This window comes from Cnephaeus nilssonii (genome assembly GCF_951640355.1).
Source record: "Cnephaeus nilssonii genome assembly, chromosome: 6".
Lineage (NCBI taxonomy): Eukaryota > Metazoa > Chordata > Mammalia > Chiroptera > Vespertilionidae > Cnephaeus > Cnephaeus nilssonii.
In genome coordinates this window covers 50136487-50148844 of record NC_137077.1, presented here as the reverse complement: position 1 = coordinate 50148844, position 12358 = coordinate 50136487, and the positions used below count along the sequence as shown (strand labels likewise).

Sequence of the window (12358 nt, the reverse complement as noted above, 5' to 3'; positions counted from 1 at the left end):
AGACGGGTGGGACCTGGGTCTAGATATTTATATTCTTAGACACTGGTCATCAGCCAGTTACCACATGTTTGTGTTATGTTTACCCTATGTGAGAAGCCGGAGGTTCAGAATGAGTAGGACTCAGTTCCCTCCTTCAATGAGCTCAGGGCCTAGATCAGTGATGGGCAACCTTTTGAGCTTGGTGTGTCAAACTTTGCCAAAAAACTGAGCATAACTCGGGTAGTGTGTCACTTTGAGGAAAAAACATTATTTCGCAAATGTTTCATCCTCAGGAGCAGCAAATGTTTCATCCTCGGCATGGGGCCGCCTCAGCGGCCGCGTGTCATCAGAAATGGCTACGCGTGTCAGTGCTGACACGCGTGTCATAGGTTCGCCATCACTGGCCTAGATGGATACTGACAAATGAACAGAAAAGTATACATTAAATCCGGGCCATGGTGGGAAAAGTACAGGGTATGGTGGGAGAACAGGGAAGGACATCTAACTCAGACCAGGTGGTGAAGGGGACAGGAGATCCTAAGGCCACCAGATCTGATACAGCACACACTCTCATCTTAAGATGAATGGGGTCTTTGAGCTGACTCCATCAGCCAACTAAAGGATGCTCACACTCTCTCTTCTCTTGCTTCCTGATCCAGAAATCATCTGTTGTTGATCTAGGATGGTGGTGGAGGGGTTTGGTCTGAGACTCCTCCCTGACCATGTCTCCTTCTTTCCAAGCCTCACACTTGCTTGCTTCATATATGTCTCTCACTTTTCTCATCAATCAGACATTTTTTCCCCACTTTTGTTTCCCATGAGCAACACTTCTTAGCTTAAATGGCAGGCTGGTTTAAATAGATGCCCTTGGCTGAGGTGGGGCTAGAGTACACCCTGTGGTGTCAGCGTACTTTTCATCCCCCTCCCCCAACCCCAAGCCCTCCTCTGAGTGTTTCTCTGAAGAGGTGGGCACAGATCACAGATGACATGTCACTGGGCAGTGGCACTCTGGCACTGCAGGAAGGCACTCAGCCCACCAGGAAGAGGTTGTCTCCTCCTCACCCTTGTGTCATGGAGCTCAGTGGCTCTTGATTCCCTGGTGTCAAAACCCAACTCATCCTGCTGGATCAGGTGCTGTTTGTGTTCCCTAAGACCCTTGAGGAAATCACATGAAGGGAGGGTGGAGAGCTCCTGTCTTTTGTCAACCAAGGCAGGTTTGGGTGATTAAGCTAAGAAAGCAAAGTCATTTTGGTCCAGAGGATTATTTTTGAGGTGTGTTGGGAACTTAGAAATAACTTATTGCCTGGAAGGCAAACCAAACCCAAGATGACTCTCAGCTAATTGCTGGCCTCTCCTTCTTCCAAGCCAAACTGCTTGGTATATAAAGGCCAGTCTCCTCTGTTGTCCTCATCCTCTGTCTTCATCCCTCTCTGCTCTTGCTAAGTGATTGCTAGCTCACCTCCAAGCTCTCACCATGAACAGACAAGTCTGCAAGAAATCCTTCAGTGGTGGGAGCCAGGGCTTCTCCGGACGCTCTGCTGTGGTCTCCAGCGGCAGCAGCAGGATGAGCTGTGTGGCCCGTTCAGGGGGAGCCAGTGGAGGAGCCTGTGGGTTCCGGAGCGGGGCAGGTGGCTTTGGCAGTCACAGCCTCTACAACCTGGGTGGCAACAAGAGCATCTCCATCAGTGTGGCTGGTGGTTCCCGGACTGGTGGCTTTGGGGGAGGGCGTAGCAGCTGTGGCAGTGGCTTTGGAGGTGGCTATGGAGGTGGCTTTGGTGGTGGCAGAGGAATGGGAGGTGGCTTTGGAGGGGCTGGTGGCTTTGGAGGGGCTGGTGGCTTTGGAGGAGCTGGTGGCTTTGGAGGGGCTGGTGGTTTTGGTGGGCCTGGTGGCTTTGGTGGTCCTGGTGGCTTTGGTGGGCCTGGTGGCTTTGGTGGTCCTGGTGGCTTTGGCCCTGGTGGCTTTCCTGGGGGAATCCAGGAAGTGACTGTCAACCAGAGCCTTCTGCAGCCCCTCAATGTGGAGATCGACCCTCAGATTGGGCAGGTCAAGGCCCAGGAGCGGGAGCAGATCAAGACCCTCAACAACAAGTTTGCCTCCTTTATCGACAAGGTGAGGGAAAAGCCCTGGGATGTCATAGAGGGTTTGGGTCACCCAGGGGGTTGGTATAGAAAGATGCAGTGGGATCTGCCTGGCTTAAAGGCAGGGGTGTGGCTTCTTGTCATGGTTCTGCCTTGGTCCTTGCAAGACACTGAGCCTGCCTCTCTTACTCTTTGGGTTTTCCCAGCTATGAAATGTAGTAGGATTCTGGCTCCTGATTTACTTCTAGAGCTAGAACCAGGAAAAATGAGGTGAGGGTCCAAATGTGCTTTTAGTTCTTGTTAAGAATAGGGCATTAACTATGACAGTATAATAGCTAATTTTCAATTACTCTTAAAAAGCAATTGAGAAAATCTAAACTGGCTGGTAATTAAGCTTGCACTAGTAGAAATCTTGGGACTTTCTATGATAGTATTGGCAACTGACTTACCTTCTCAATGGTGCTGTGCTTTAGCTACTATTATATTGAGAGGTCCATGCTGGGACAGGGGAGGGTGTGCTTGGTCTGGAGGATGAACCTGGGATTGGAAGTTAAACCTAGATTACCTGTAAGTCTAAAGAAAATCCAAAACAACCTGAGAAAAGTTAGACCTCATTGACTGTTTTCTCTGCCTGAATAGAGGTGAATAAGTTTTCAACAATAAATAACTTTATTTATGCTGCCCTCCTTTAGTTGTATTCTGAAGGATCTCAATAGACTAGAGAAGTGCTTGGTTTGACTCTTAGCTTTGTCTATTAGTAGCCACATCACTTTGGGCAATCTAATTAAGCTCTTTGAGCCTCAGGTTCCTTATCTACAAAATGGGGATAATAACATCTCCTTTATAGGTAGTTGTGAGGATGAAATGAGAGGAGATATGTGAAAATAGGTATAGAGTAAGCACTTAATATTCTAGCTCTCCCTTTTCTAAATCTTCATCCTTCTCAAATTCCCAAAAAACAAAAACCAAAAACCAAAACAAAAAACCCAATAAACAAAACAACAACAAAAACCCAGAAGCTATTTCAGTTAAAAAAACTGGGTCCACGCTCCATATTTCTACCCTTTGGGATGCAGGTGCGGTTCCTGGAACAGCAGAACAAGGTCCTGGAAACCAAATGGAATCTGCTCCAGCAGCAGACCACGGGCTCCGGCTCGGGCCCCAACAACCTGGAGCCTTTCTTCGAATCCTATATCAGCTTCCTGCGCAGGCAGCTAGACTTGGCTCTGGGGGAGAGGGGGAACCTGGAAGGAGAGCTGAAGAACATGCAGGTCCTGGTGGAAGACTTCAAAAAGAAGTGAGGGCCCCAACTGGGCACTTTCCTTTTCTGGGGGATTAACAGGGAGGCCTGGCCCCACTTTGGGAGTTTAACTGTTCCCGACTGCACCTTCAGTCAACACCTTGGATGGTTTATTGAGGAAAGCATGACCAAGCAGAAGGGGGTGAGATGTTGGGAACTGAGACTTCTAGGAGGCTAATTATGACATGTTTTTCAGTTTCAAAGCAGGCCCCCTCCTATACCAGCCCAGATGGGCAGGAGAGCCTCCCAGAGTTTGAAGCTCTTTAGGATGGAGAGCCCTACACAATTAACTGTACATAGGAATCCCCTTGGAAGTTTGTAAAAATGCACAATCCTGTGCTCTGGTCCTAGACATCCAGAATCAGTGGGTATGGGCAGGTCCTAGAAGTCTGAGTGCCCCACAGGTCCCAGGGATTCTGGGCAGACAGTCCAGGCTCGCTGTGGAAGGCACTTTCAGTGTGTCCAGTCCACCCCCTGCCGCCGTCTCTGCAGGCAAACAAGGCCTCTCATAGACATCCTTGGGGGTCAGGATCCATGGGGGTGGGCACACCTGCTCAGGGGAAGCCCCAGTCCAATTCAATTGCACAGACCTGGTAGGTACCCATCTGTGGCAGGCTGCGTGCTGGGCTCTGGGTGTCCAGGGGCAACTCATATTCTCATCACCCAGAAACCTCTTTCCTCCCGGAATCATTCCAGGCTTTAATCTTCATGAAATCCAAACTCTCGGCAGGAGATTTTTAACAGGCACAAAGCTGGTAACTTTGATGTATTCAGAAGACACGAGTTCATTGTTATTTCTAATTCCTATAAGAAGCAACTCTAATTAATGAAAAGGAAAACAGAAACACCCGCTCTGAGCAAATACCTCTCTAGGCCTCACATGAGCACTGTGCTTCTTGTGATGCCTGTCAGAGCCGCAAGTAGCTGGCTCCTTGAAATCTCTCTCCACCCCGCCTGCCCACACCTCAGCCTGTCACCCAGACTTGGAGGAGGGCGAGGCAGAGGCCAGAGCTCTGAGAGGCCTCTAGACCGAATTGGCTATATAAATTTGGGGGTTCAGTACAAAATGAAAATGCAGGGCCCTTGTTAAAATATTATTAAGAATTTAAAGATGGTGCCAGCAGAGCATTAAACCGAGTGTGAGCCCAGGGCCCCATGTAGCTGGTCTCGTCTCTGAGTGAGGAGGTTCCACATGAATGCTAGAGATCCTCATCTTTTTTATTTTTTAATTTCTGAAATGCCACTGTCTAAGTGTGTGCCTCTTTCCGTTTCAGGTATGAAGATGAGATCAATAAACGCACTGCGGCCGAGAATGAGTTTGTGGGACTCAAGAAGGTAAGTGAGTTGGGCCAGGCAGGTCGAGGCTCCCTTTCTGGGTACTGCCACCATGGGGAGAGCAGAGCCAGCTCTGGGCATGGCGACCCTACGCCGTGTGTGGGGCTTACATTTTTCCTTACATTTTTGGAAATGAGCTGATTAGTAATGCCAACCAATAATGAACATTTTTTTGGATAGAATTAATCAAGATTTTCAGCCCACAAATGTACTCGGATGTTATTAAAAGTAACAATCCATAAATACTTGTCGCTTATTTAAATCAGTCATCATACAGATGGAATAGTGAGAAGACTACCTTTATTTCAATTCAGGAGGGTGGTTTTTAGTGCTATATTACCAAAGTCAGATATTAGATAAATGTGCTTTTTCTACCCTTATCCCATGCCTGGCTGATGTGGTTTATAGTTTGTTACAGTATTGAGATTTGACTGGTCAAAGCAATTTAAAGGAAGAATACCACTTTTTCTTTTTTTTTTTTTTAAAGAGGGAGGGTGAGAATTCACAATTAGGAGGAGGGGTGGGTGAGGGAAAAGGGGAGAGATGAAGACTTAGGAGAGAGCTATGGGAGGTACGGGAGCAGAGGTCTTCTTTTGCTTTCTGATCACCCTTTCCTCTGCCTCAGGATGTGGATGGGGCCTACATGAACAAGGTGGAGCTGCAGGCCAAGGTCGACAGCCTGACAGATGAGCTCAACTTCTTGAGGACCCTCTATGAGATGGTGATTCCTTGGTTTTCCAAACTCCACAGCCTTCCTGCCTGCATCTTCCCAAACATGCTTCTCAAGTGTAACTTTAGGGAACAGTCAAGTGGCAGAACACACACAAAAGCAGTGTCAGGGCTCAGAACTCAGCTCCGCCCTACCCAGGAAATGCTAACTTAGCTCCCCAGCCTGCATAGACCTGGCCCAAAGGGCCAAGGTTCCTCTCTGTCAGCTTTAGTTTCCCATTTTGCTCTACATCTTCTCTCTGACTCCTATACGAGTATCACAGCTAGCTCCTTCAGAACACTCTTCCCTATTGCAGTCCCATAGAAACCCACACAGAATTCTGCTGACTGATACTTTCAGGCTGACCTAATTATATTTGTGTATTTCCTTTTCCTTTAGCATTGTTGTCTGGCATCCTTTCATCTATAACCAGGCCTAAAATGCAAGCTTAGTATTCTAACTGTCCCACTGCTGGCCCCATTGTTGGGATATCCCTGCTGATCAAAATTCTTGAACTTTTTCATTCCCAACATCCCCTGGGGCCAGGGGATAGTGAAGATGACCATCCATGTTCCCCACAGGAGCTGTCACAGATGCAGAGTCATGTGAGTGACACGTCTGTGGTCCTGTCCATGGACAACAACCGCTGCCTGGACCTGGACAGCATCATCGCTGAGGTCAAGGCCCAGTATGAGGAGATCGCCCAGAGGAGCAAGGCCGAGGCTGAGGCCCTGTACCAGACCAAGGTGGGAGCCTTCCTCCTATTTCCACACTCTAGTTTTAGGTCCTGCTGACCTTCATCAAGAATGCTTCCACACTTTGCAAAAACATGTTGATTGGTTTATCCTCTGTCAGCTTGGGGAGCTGCAGACCACTGCCGGCAGACACGGGGATGACCTGAAGAGCACCAAGAGTGAGATCATGGAGCTCAACAGAATGATCCAGAGGCTGCGGGCCGAGATTGAAAATGTCAAGAAACAGGTGGGTCTGGGATTACTGGAGATCCTGGAGATCTTCTGGGCCCTGAGGAGAAGGAGAGTCAACAGCTGTGCCTCTTCCACATGCTTTCTCTGTCCTTTCATGGTGTCACATGTGGAATAGCACCATCTCTGGGACATTCTGTTTCTCCAGATGTTCCTCCTAAAGGCTGGGCTTCCTGATGGTCGCTAAGAAGAGATGGTTGCCCATTCTGGTTTTTTAAATCTTGCAACTGTAGGGGTGGCCTTAAACACTCAGCTCTCAGTAGGATCTGCTCTCCATGACTATTTGTCACATAACCTTGATGGCTAATTTGTATCACTGAAATGAAATGATTAGGCAAGGGAGTTTTTAAACAGTCTTACCAAAAGAACCACCCACCAGACCACTACAACCTTTGCCAACAAATCAGTGTTCCTTTTCTTGATGAGACATGAGTCAATTTCAATGGGCCAGAGATGAATGAACCACTTGCAAAACTGACTTCTGTTTTCTGAGCATGCTCCATTGAATCTCTAAGAAAGGGAACAAAGGGATGCTGGATGGCAAAGAGACCTCCTCTCAGGAAAGTTCAGGTGTTTGTTTCCTGGTCACTATGCTAATTGATCTACTTTCCTCTGCCTCAGCATGCCAACCTTCAGGCAGCCATTGCTGAAGCTGAGCAGCGTGGGGAAATGGCCCTCAAAGACGCCAGTGCTAAGCTTGAAGGCTTAAAGGCTGCCTTACAGAAGGCCAAAGATGACATGGCCCGTCTGTTGCGTGAGTACCAGGAGTTGATGAATGTCAAGCTGGCCTTGGATGTGGAGATCGCCACCTACCGCAAGTTGCTGGAGGGCGAGGAGTGCAGGTGAGGGGTGGTGGGGTCAGCATTCTCCAGATATAATTTTAGAGTGATGTTTGATAATGAAGAAAGAAGGCAAGATGATAAGGAGAGGACAACCCAGACAAAGGGTAAGGAATCTCCTGAATGACAGCATTTAGCATTCAAGCACCATTATTTTTTTGTTAATCAACATCATCCAACTCTTCAACTTACCGTGGACATCAATATTGTATTACATCCTTTGTTGATCCTTACTATGTGCGATGTGTAAGAAAAAGTGCTTTGAGACTATAAAAAGTTATAGTGGCTGTCTGGTGGGACTTTCTGAGATGATCAAATGCTTTCTATCTGTGCTGTCCAGTACAATAGCTATTTGCCGTTTGAGCACTTGAAATGTGGCTAGTCCAACTGAGGAACTGATTTTCACATCTGATTTAATTTTAATAACTTTAAATATTTTTATGTGGCTAATGGTTAACATATGGACAGCTCAGTATAGACAGTTCTGCAACCACCAACTCCTGAACCTGAGTCCATATAAGGAGGTGGCTGATACATACATACTCTGGAAAACTAACTCAATATCAAGCAGCAGGTTAGGACTTAGTGAGTAGATATCAAATGCCAAAAGTGTGTTAAGAATTGAGAGATCTTTCTGCTGACTAGATGCTCTAGGCAGTCCATGTTCATAGCCTTTGTCCCTGGGCAGCTCCCAATCTGATGGAGTAAAGCAAAATGCAAGTGTGAGAAGAAAACATAAGGATTTCTTATGAGTCCCTATGGAGAGGAGTGTGAGTGAAGATGGAGCGCTGTGTACTGGGAGTTGTGCAATGAGGAGGGAGTGGTCGACACCAGTGGGGCCCACATTGGCAAGGTGTGCGGACATATTCCATGTCTACTCAGACATGTGGACATGCCTGCTCCACAAACAAGAACGAGGCACAGGGAAATGAGCAGTGTGCACAGGATATTTTCAAATTCATATGTTGTGTCAGCTCCTCTCACATTTTACCCATCTTGAACAACCATTATCATCACCACCACCAGCACCAACCCAGGAGGGCTCATTGGGGAAGTTCTCCTGGAAGAGGAAAGTCAGAAATAAGAGAGCCAGGGCTGGGTGGAGAAGGAGGGCAAGGTGGGGAGAAGGTCCAGCAGGGGAGGAGAGGTGAGAATGGGCTAATCAAGTGGGATTTGCCTGGAACAGATAATCTTGAGAACTAAGGGAAAGAAGATGAGATCTGGAGGGTAGCTGGTGGAGTTTCTGGACATCTCAACCCCTGAAGCAGCCCCATTTCCTGGGGAGATCTGGTCATAGACACAAGCTTGGAATAGCCTTTCTACCCCTGTGAACTTGACCCCTGGTTGGGCAAATGGGAGAACATGGCTCCCAAAGTTATGAACCCTCAGCAGTATGGCTAATGGCTCATTGCAGAAATAATCCACCTCTCCTTTCCTTTTTTTAGGATGTCTGGAGAGTGTCAGAGTGCTGTGAGCATTTGTAAGTAGCCCTTCAAAAACCTTCTCCTGGGTTGTAAAAAGAGGAATTAGAAACATCCTCCCTGACCTTCAGGCAGGAGAACCTGACCCATGAAAGGAGGCCAGACCACCAAATGGTACCTCGGGTCTCAGGCCATGGCCACACACACTTAACTTAGTGTAATCTGGCACACCTTTGAGGTCTTGGGGAGTTCCCCAGGTTGGAGAACCAGAAATTTCTGTGGATACTGCTGGCTTTTGTTTTTGGAAAAGGGCACTAAAGGGCCAGTCTCTCTCTCTCTCTCTCTCTCTCTCTCTCTCTCTCTCTCTCTCTCTCTCTTTCTCTCAACTAACTGAGGCCTCAGAGAAGTTGGGTATCTTTCTCTAAGTCACACAACCAAGTAGGGTGGAGCTGGGATATATGCCTAACCCATTACCCTGAATTGAGTGCCTGTTCTCCTATAGCGGTGGTCAGCAATGTCACCAGCACAAGCGGCAGCTCTGGTGGAAGCCATGGAGGCTTTGGAGGGGTCAGCGGCAGCAGCAGTGGTGGCTACAGAGGCAATAGCAGCAGCAGAGGCAGCAGTGGTGGCCACAGAGGAATAAGCGGTGGAAACAGCAGTGGCTATGGTGGCGTTAGCGGTGGCAGCACCGGGGGGTTCCAGAGCACTGGCACTGGGAGCTACCAGAGTGGCAGTGGCACCAGCACTGGAGGCTACCAGAGCGGCACCAGCACCAGAGGCTACCAGAGTGGCAGTGGCACCAGCACTGGAGGTTACCAGAGCGGCAGCGCTGGGAGCAGGCTCAGCGGTGGAGGCAGCAGCTCTGTGAGCCAGAGTGGAATTGGCTCCAGTTCTGGTGGCATCCAGACCACTGGAGGCAGTGGCTACAAGTCTGGCAGTGGAGGCAGCACCAATATCCGCTTTTCTCAGACCCCCAGCTCGAGCCAGCAGAGCTCCAAGTGATCCTCCAGGGCCAAATCTCCATGCACACCTGCTTCCCTCTCAGCCTGCAACAGCACTCCCACTCTCTGGTTAGCATCAACAGATGCCAACCTCAACCTTGCTTTCCCCCAAATTCCCTGGAGAAGGGGCTGAACTTCTTTCTGGCTCCTCCATCCTGAAGACATCTCCCAGGCCAGGGAAGGCCAGATGCTAGTCTGGGATGTTGATGTCCCTAGATGTGACCTTGTGATGGCCCCTGACTTTGGACAGCAACACTTGAGCTAAAACCAGTGTGGACCTTCCCAGCCTGGCCTATTCCCACTCTGGCCCATCTCCCTTTTTCCCTGGGGGTTATTGGTTTAACCCTGGCATGTGTCAGCCTTTCCTGAGGAGGGCTAATGCTAGAGGGTGGATGGTCAAGATCTCTGGACTGTTGGTTCACAGGGTACCTTCCCCACATCTGGGCATCATATCTTGACTTACCTCTGTCTCCTTAATTCCCTTAGCTGTGGGTCCTCTGGTGATGATTATGTCGCATTTTCTTTTCTCAATAAACTGCACTGTAGTTCACATTTTGGTGCTTGACTTTCATTCAAGGAGTCACAGAATAAACAAGAGTGGAGGGAAATCAGGTGTGGATGGTGGTCCTCCAGAAGTTCAGTAGTGTGTAAAAAGGACACTGAATTGTCTTGGCTTCTCCTTTACCCATTTGGTTGGGCTTCTTGTGATAGGTCTGCCCAAGAGTACTTATGTTGTATAAGTGGGGACACCCCCTCCCCACTCCCAAAGAGATCTTCTCATCCTTCTGCCTCTGGGAAGGCCCCTGTGATCCAGCCTTGGAAGAAGAGGGTTTTGCAGATCATTAAGAGAATAAATTCCACTGGGACTTTGGCTCCTTTGCTCCACTCCTATGCCAGCCAGACACAGAGCAAATTTTCTTTCTGCAAATACAGCTCCTGGGATCGGAAGGGGTCAATATATAACACCCTCTTTCCCTGACCAGGTTCTAAGCCAATTTAAAAAGACAAAGGAATGAGCAAATAGAGAGCCAATACTGCCTTTATTATCAACAAAGCAGGTATGATAGAATGTGGCTTATACTTTGGTGAAATCCATTTCCTATCACAGGACCTCAGGATTAGGCCAGATTTCCCCCTGGACAGAGGCAGCATAAAGCCATCATGATCTTTTCTATGGAGTCAGACCCCTCCCGATAGATAAGAGAGCAGAACATAAACTTGCTATGGACAGCCAGACCCTAAGAGATGGAGGGGCAGAGCAATGCATGCGCAGTTCTTTCTTCCAAACTCATTCATCAGGGAAGAGACAGTAGGAGTGCTACCCTAATAAAGCTCATTTTGTTAGCGGCAGAAACATTGCACCAGGTGTTAGACCTCAGTAGTGGGTAAAAAGCAATCTCAGTACTTGAGTTCTGAGTAGGAAAGAATTCAGAGCCAAGACTCAAACCATAAGAGAAAGTTTATTAGGAAGTCACAGAGGTAGAAGAAGTGAGCCATAGAAGAAATGGTCTCAGGAAGTGAGTTACAGAGGCAAAATAAGGGCCCTTGGAGCTTAGGAAAGAGAGAGAGATACTTGCTTTGAGATGAAAGCCAGAGGAAAGGCACGGTGTGCTCTGGAAAAGAGAGAGAAAGCACTCTGGGGAAAGAAGGTGTGTGTGTGTGGGGAAGTATGGGCATGCTCCACAGAGAGTTGTGCAGGGTCCTCAATCTTGAGGTCTTTTATCTGGAGGCCTTAGAGGAGAATATCAATAAATAGACCATTCATCAACTTTCAAGTGTGCCCCTTTGTGGTCTCCACTGATTGTCAGCACCAGGGGTCATTAGTCAATGCAGCTAGTCTTGATGTCAGCCATGGCATCACACCATCTGATTTTGCTGCTTCTCTGAGCCTGGAGCTGAAACACATCTGAAGCCTAGATGTCACCTTCCCAGAGTTAATGCTTAAAGGAGTGGTCATTCAAGGGCTTATAGTTTTGCCCATCGCTAGGCACCCGGAGCTCTACACCCTGGTGACCTTCTGTACCTGGCCTATTGTTCCTACTCTTCTCTTATCTGTCTAAATCCCAGATAGATGTAAAATTAGGAATGGGGAAGATGCATGCATGCCTAACCTTTCACTGGCATTTCCCAGCTCTTCTCAGAAAGCTGAAACCCTAGGGTAATGGAACAGCCACTGAGGGTTTGTAATTCATGGTAGATTATGCATCACTTCCCCCTCCCCAGATGTCATATCAGAGCTGGACTAATGACAGGGCATCTGTATTTGTCTGATGGTCCAAGGAGAGTGCCAGGACCTCACCTCTTGTTCTGGCACCTTATCTAATTTCCTAAACTCATCCAATCTGATCTCCAAAGTATAGCAGCCCTGGTCTTAACCTTTTGCACTCGGATGTCGAGTATGACTCGACACGGTTAGTATTAGAATAAAGGAATCGAGAAAAAAGCAAGTGAGTGCAAAGGGTTAAGACTTGGAGAAGAAGCCATTTTAAAATTCCTAGTCTTGAGAGTTCAATAAATGCTTGCCCATCTTTTCAAGGCCTACAGACAGGAGGTAGCCCTCTCCCCATTTATACTTGGCACAGCTCTGGGTACTTTGGGAGTAGGTCAGGCTGTTCTGGATTGTTGCCCTAACTGGCTTTTTATAGATGTTATAAGAAAAGCTACCAATCCCTAGGAAAATACCCCAGATGCTCCATGTTGAAAAGGAAGCCT

At 48.0% G+C, this 12358-nt stretch overlaps 1 protein-coding gene across 1 annotated transcript; it reads left to right on the top strand.

Annotated features, from left to right (window-relative positions):
• Positions 1–1453: 1453 nt before the first annotated feature.
• On the top strand, positions 1454–9647 carry LOC307101320 (keratin, type II cytoskeletal 2 oral-like; the record flags this gene model as incomplete). Its single annotated transcript, XM_079774157.1, has 9 exons — positions 1454–2089; positions 3135–3355; positions 4633–4693; positions 5319–5414; positions 5984–6148; positions 6258–6383; positions 7007–7227; positions 8670–8704; positions 9148–9647. 9 exons carry the CDS (start codon positions 1454–1456, stop codon positions 9645–9647), a joined length of 2061 nt encoding a protein of 686 aa, XP_079630283.1.
• Positions 9648–12358: the final 2711 nt, after the last annotated feature.